The following is a 6,755-nucleotide window of genomic DNA, read 5'->3' on the forward strand; positions in this document are numbered from 1 at the left end:
TTTGCAGTTTTTGGCTGGGGCTGCATTTGAACCTACCACCTTCAGCTTACGGAGCCAACTCCCTACTCCTTTGAGCCACAGGCGCCGCCTGCCTTATTATTTTTCAATAGTCACATAGGGTGCCATTGTATGGGTGCACCATAATTTACACACCTTTCCCTTTTACAAGACTTTTTAAGTTGTCTCCAAACTCATGCTATTATAAACAAGGCTGCAGAAGGTATCTTCATTTCATTGTGTGTGTGTATAAATTTCCCAATTTGTGTAGGTGTCTAAATTTCCCAATAGGCAACAGTACCTATAAGATAAATCCTGAATGTGGAATTGTTAAGCCAAAATGCTTGTGCTTTTGAAATGTAGAGAGCTGTGACTAAATTGCTCTTCAGAGATTTTGCACTGGTTTATACCCTCACAGCAGGGTATGAAGGTGTCTGTATCCCAGTACTCTCCCCAACAGCTTACTATACTTGCATTTGTTTTTTTTTGTTTGTTTGTTTGTTTTTGTTTTTGTTTTTGTTTTTGAGCCAGAGTCTTAAGCTGTTGCCCTGGGTAGAGTGCTATGGCATCACAGCTCACAGCAACCTCCAACTCCTGGGCTCAAGCGATTCTCCTGCCTCTCCCAAGTAGCTGGGACTATAGGCGCCCCACTACTACGCCCAGCCATCTTTTGGTTGCATCCATCATTGTTGTTTGCAGGCCCAGGCTAGATTCGAACCAGCCAGCTCAGGTGTATGTAGCTTGAGCCACAGGCACCGAGCCTTGTGTTTGTATTTTTAAAGTAATGGTTATCAAGGTCATATCAAAAGATCATCTTCGTGAGGGATGACAGTAGCTGGTCACTGCATTTGTTTGCTAGTAAACTAAGAAACGGTCACCAAAGATTTAATTCCTTTTTATTTATGATTATGTATTCAGTTCAGTCTACAGACTTAACCTGCACTTGGTCCTAGGGGTAGAAAGGTCTGTGATTTGGTCCCTGCCCCCGGGCAGTTTGTTGTATAGAGGAACACTTGAGAAAAGGAGAGCTATGAAATGGCATATGTTCTGCTGGAGAAAATTGTATAATGGAACAAGGAAAAGTGTTGCTAGAATGCTCTTAGGAGGTATTGCCAAGAACTGTTGATCATGTTGAACTTGACAGTGATTGCTGTCCCAGACTCAGCCCAGGTGGAGAAGAGGAAGTTGCTCCTGCCTATGAGCCAGCTCAGGGTAGATGCTGTAAGCTCAGCCTCATCTGGAGCTTGAGTCTGCACCTCCCTACAGAATTGCCAAGCTTCATGCAGGAAATCAGCAGCCTGTGATTGGAGGGCTGGTGCGGCTAGGGTAATGAACTTGGTAGTGTCGGCAGAGGCGATTGGCCAGGCCCTGCTGCAGTGAGAATGCAGACTGGATGCTACAGTCCTCGGCTTGGGTGATGAGCGAGGACGGCTGAATAATTGGGAGCTTGAAATTGCTTCTTCCTCCGCAAAAAGGTTTGCATGGCTGTCGCTTTTTCGTCTTAAAAAAAAAAAAAAGCCAAACATTTGATCACCGTCACCTGCAGAAGTGAGTTTTCATTGAAGAAGCTCCAACTGCTTTCTCCTTATTTCCAACAGCCCGGCGAGGCTTCCTTAGAGTGAGCTAGCTACTTCTCAGGCCAGGCACGACAGCAGTGCTGGCCAATTTGAAAAAGCAGGAAACATCCCCTGCATGCAGAGCTTCCAGCCTGAGAACGCCCCAGCCTAGTCTTCCAGGCAGCTGTGTAGCCAGAGAGCCTTGGTATTGTGGTCACATCCCTCAAAAGTGAACAGTCACCATCAGCGGCGTTGGAGGAAGCTGTGATGTTGCAGACGCTGTGGCATTTTCTGGCTAGCTTTTTTCCTAGGGCCAGGTGCCAAGACTCCAGAGAGGGGAACGATCATGAAGTCAGAGGCACCCCAGCCCCTGCTCGGGGAGACCAGGTGTCAAGCTTTATGGTGAAACAGGATGGAAGGGCTGAGGCCACGGAAAAGAGACCCACCATTTTGCTGGTGGTTGGACCTGCAGAGCAGTTTCCTAAGGTAATGGCAGCTTCAGGAGAACCTCCTAGTTAGGAGCTGATCTGGGAATGTTTTTCTGAAATAAAATTGGACTATGGGGAGGGAGAGAGGACTTAAAATTAATTTGGTATCGGGGAAAAGTGTTAGGCAATGAAGAATCCCAGAAAATTCAGTCCAGAATCTTTCCATGGCTACTGTAAAGGCTACATGACCTGTTAAGATCACTCCAATGTGGCTATTGAGGGAAAGAGGTTGAATTCAAAAGATTTGCCTTAGTATTGTTAGTTTGGCTGCACAAAGCCATTTGAAAGTAAATGACAAACTATTAAAGTGTGTCTTAGCTTATCTGAACAATGCTAGGAGGACAAAGCCAAAAGGGCAGAGAGTGCACCTGGAAAGTCAAACTTGGGAGGCAGGGGGCCTTGGCATACTGAAGGTCACACTCCTCTGTGCCTTGGTAGAACTGTCTTACCTTTGGGTCCGGAAGGATGAGTAAAGAGGTGGAGTTCCAGGAGAGGCTAGAGTCTCCAGACACGGAGACTGGTGCCCCGCTGGGAGCAGCCACTGTGAGTCTGTTGCATACAGGGCCTTTCATCCTCGTGAGCCCTTTAGTCCCTCTGAGAGTGGATTATCACCATCTGGTCCTCACAAGGGCCAAGGTAAGTGGCAGTGCCCCCATTTCTTAGTTGAGGAAACTGAGGTGCACAAAGGTTAAATACTTTGCTCAGGGTCGAATGGCTAAGGAGAGAGAAATTGAGATTAACTCCAAAATCTGTCCGGAACTTTACCCCACAGTCAGGGGTGGGGAAGCTCAGGCTTCAAGGCCACGTGGCCCTCCAGATCACCCAGTGCAGCCCCTCAGCCAAATCCATTATTGAAGGGATTTGTTTGAAAATTTTGGATTCAGTCAAAAGGCTGCGGTCAAGAATCCGGAAGGCTACATGTAGCCTAAGGCTTCAAGCTCCCCACCCCTGACTGAAATTGCCATTTGGCCAAGATTTCTCCAGCCTGCAGTAGGAGTGACCTTGTTCACCTCCTCAGCTTTGGTTATTTTCGATCATTGCTCTTTACTCAAGATAAAAGTCGGAGGGGAAGGAGATTCTAAGGTGTTTGGCACATCATAGACACTCCCAGCATGTTTATTAAACTGAACTCCTACAAAATGTTCATGTTGCCCTTGCTACCAGTAGGGACTTTGTTGTATTAACAACTTTCGCAGTCATGGTGGCATGGAGGAGAATCCTTAGTCTGTGCTAGGCCCCTTCAGGGCATCCAGGGTCTCACAGACCCTTTGTTCTGCCTGAGGTGTGTGTGTTCAATGTGCTACAAGGGGGTGTCACTTTCTACCTTTTGCTCATTTTAGACAAGATCGGAAGTGGCGATGGCGCTAGCTTTTGTGAGGAGCTTTTTATCTGCAGACGTACTTGCCTTATGGCCCAGATTGGCCAGCTGCTTTTTAAAGTTGCCTATTTTTTACTTTAATAATTAACTGCTCCATTTCCCAGTGTCCTAGGGCACCCCTTGCCAGCTCTGCCCCAAGGGGTTGCCTCGGGGTAGGACTTTCTGTTCTGAACAGCTTAGCTCTTGGTCTGCAGAAGCAAGAAACCCACACCTTTTACTGGCTCTGTTCCCCAGAAGGGAGATGGATCAGCTTCCAGGTGGCAGAGAGCTGCTGGTTTGGTTGGAAGAGAGAAAGTACATCTGGGCAGCACAGACCCTCAGAGCAAGTGAACCAAGAAGTGGAATGGTAGGAGCACTGATGCAGCAGGCATCCTTTAACCCTGGCCCCACAACTTCTCTCAGGAAGAAGCCTCTAGAATGTTGTGAAAACATGTTAGAGAAGTTCACATTGGTTCACATTGGTTCTCAGGCTGCTCAGTGTCCCAGAAGTACTTCGTTTTGCTCCCACTTCCCCTGTTTAATTGTCTGCTAGTGAGTCAGGTTCCTATAAGCTTTTATTCTAGGAACTGTTCCAGTTTCCACCTTTATCTTTGTCTTCCAATTAATTTGCAGTTGGAGAAGAAAGCCATTACTCTGGGGTGGGAGGTGCCCTCAGAGGCATTCACTCCTTCAAATCCTGAAGGGCTGTCTTCCTGGAAGCTCAGAGAATTTTGTTCATTGTGTGTGTGATTGCCAAGTGTAGGCAGGTTTCACTGGAAACCAGCTACACTGGGCTGTCATGGCAACCTGATCATCAAATGACACTGTGGCCAATGAGGTTTGAGAGCCTTGGGTAGGTGGGGCTTGAACAGCCGGATGCTGGTGAGGCCTCTTCATGTATTTCTGGCTTAGTCTGAGTCATTGCAGAGGAGTGGGGAGAAACTTTGTGACCTAATGCTACAGTCCCAAAGGCACTGTACCTGCCCTGCTCTTACTCATGCTATTCGAGCCCTCACAGGAAGCTCCTGCTCTTTATTGGCATGTGGCAGAGTGGTAGAACAAAGAAAGCTTATGGTGGCATTGGCTGATTTGCCGTGAGAAGATGCTCAGGAGAAAACCTGCTACTCGGCAGATTAAATGAAATCTGATGCCACTAAGTACTACGGCCCCTAGTGTTGCTGTCAGTTGTTTCTGAATCTAGTCACAAGAATGGACCTCAGAGGGAAGGAGACAGATCTGTGTCATCAAAAAGTTAGAATAAGTGAAGAGAGCAGAGAAGAATTGTACACAATGGGGCACGTCACGCCCAGATCTTAGAGAGCCAGGAGAGCCAGTGTGAAGCGTCAGGAGGGAAACACGAAGCCTGCTTTAGTTCTTCCTTATTGTATTTTTCAAGTAGACATTTAGAAGCTGTGGCACAGGGACAGCTGTGGTTGTTTTTGGCTAAGTCTCAACTTGCTGAGTTATACCTCTCCTACACACCTGTCATCTTCCAGTATAAAGGCGTAACCCCCAGTATCGGGTTTACTGGCATTCTTTGGGAACTGAATTCTAAAATCTCCTTTTGTTGCTTTGGGGTGGTATTCTGAGTGGATCTTGTAACAAGAGCTGGGCTGTGGGTGTGAAGGTCAAACCTGGAGGTTTTGGGACTTGGGCACCTTCAGGTTATCTCTATAGGTATGTTTGTTCAATTCAGAGATTAAGGGATGAACCCAGAGCCAGCCCCTCTAGACCCCATAGTCTACCATTCTAGGAATAAGCAATGGCCCAAACACCTAGAGATTTGGGGAGAATTCTTAATTTCATTGTGAAAATGGAGTTCTAGTGGTGGGTACAGTGGCTTGGGCCTATAATCCTAGCACTTGGGAAGCTGAGACAGGAGGATTGTTCAAGGTCAGGAGTCTGAGACCAGCCTGGGCAAGAGCAAGACCCTATCTCTACAAAAAAATAAAAAATAAATAGAAAAATTAGCCAAGTATGGTGGTGCACACCTATGGTGCCAACTACTGGGGAGGCTGAGGCAGGAGGATCACTTAAGCCCAGGAGTTTGAAGTGGCAGTGAGCTCTGACACCACTGTACTCTAGCTAGAGTGACAGAGACTCTTATCTCCAGAAAAAGAAAAAAGAGAGAGAAAGAAAGAAAATGCAGTTCTGAATTACCTTTGAAACTCAATAGGACAGATGGTTTAAATAAATAAGGAAACATCAACTTAAATTTATGAAGACATTCTGTGGGGCTTAATCATAGCAGCAAAATAAAAGGAATTTGAACCTCTAGTTATTTATTTAACTTTTTTTTTTGTAAGGCAGTGTGTCATTCTGTTGCCCTGGCTAGAGTGCCATGGCATCATCATAGCTCACAGCAACCTCAGTCTCTTGGGCTCAGGAAATCCTCTTGCCTTAAACTCCCCAATAACTAGGACTACAGGTGCCAGCCACAATACCCAGCTAAGTTTTTTTGTTTGTTTTTGTTTTGTTTTTTTGGTAGAGACAGAGGTCTCATTCTCAGGCTAGTCTCAAACTCCTAGTCTCATTGCTCAGGCTAGTCTCAAACTCCTAAGCTCAAGCAGTTCACCTGCTCAGCCTCCCAGAGTGCTAGGATTACAGGGTCTCACTTTGTTGCCTGGGATAGAGTGCTGAATTCACCCTTTTTAAAACTAACATTGGAATAGAATTGACATTAACATTGTAAAATAATGTCTTGGCAGCCATGTAGGACATTTCAAAGAACGTTTCCCGAGCCTGTGATACTTTTGGTCTATGTAGAGCTTTGTTATAATCAAGGAGATGTCATTCTTTTTTTCTAAAAAACAGTTGTTCTTATTTGATAATCCTTAATGATTTCTCCTTAAATTATTTATTTTTTGCAGTTTTTTTTTGGCTGGGGCCGGGTTTGAACCCACCACATCTGGTATATGGGGCTGGTGCCCTACTCCTTGAGCCACAGGCACCACCCCTTGTTTTTAAATCTCTGAAGATTTGTTTTGAAAATTATACAACTCAACGGTACAGGTATTTACCAAAATTATTTGAAAAATATACTTTATTAGGAAATGAAATCTACAATTGGATAAATTATCCAGTCAAAATATTTGCTATTCTGTGTTAGAATGACTAAAATAAGATACTTCAATAGATCTGTGTTATTTTAGTTTCAACAGCAAACATGAATAATTTAACAAAGGAAAATCAGCATTTTAAGATTCAACTCATTTATAAATGTCAACCTCCTTTAAAATAAAAAATAGTACATTATCTTGTTCAATTAGATGAAATGTACTGACGACTCTATGTACAGATGCTCAGAAAAACAGGCCTTCATCTAGAATGGTCACGTGTATTTCTTTTTTTTTTTTT

The 6,755-nt window shown here is 44.9% G+C and overlaps 1 protein-coding gene across 2 annotated transcripts in view; it reads left to right on the top strand.

Moving 5' to 3' along the window:
• The first annotated feature begins 1,418 nt into the window (after positions 1-1,418).
• Positions 1,419-6,755, top strand: part of SLC25A25 (solute carrier family 25 member 25) — an 18,391-nt gene continuing 13,054 nt past the window's right edge. For both annotated transcript variants that reach the window (XM_003785340.3, XM_003785338.3), the window contains exon 1: positions 1,419-2,039. In XM_003785340.3, the coding sequence (XP_003785388.1) occupies positions 1,821-2,039 (219 nt within the window). In that variant the 5' untranslated portion in view covers positions 1,419-1,820. The remainder of the gene's footprint in view (positions 2,040-6,755) is intronic.

The sequence above is a fragment of the Otolemur garnettii genome, unplaced genomic scaffold (assembly GCF_000181295.1).
Source record: "Otolemur garnettii isolate 467f Iridium unplaced genomic scaffold, OtoGar3 scaffold00014, whole genome shotgun sequence".
Classification (NCBI taxonomy): Eukaryota; Metazoa; Chordata; class Mammalia; order Primates; family Galagidae; genus Otolemur; species Otolemur garnettii.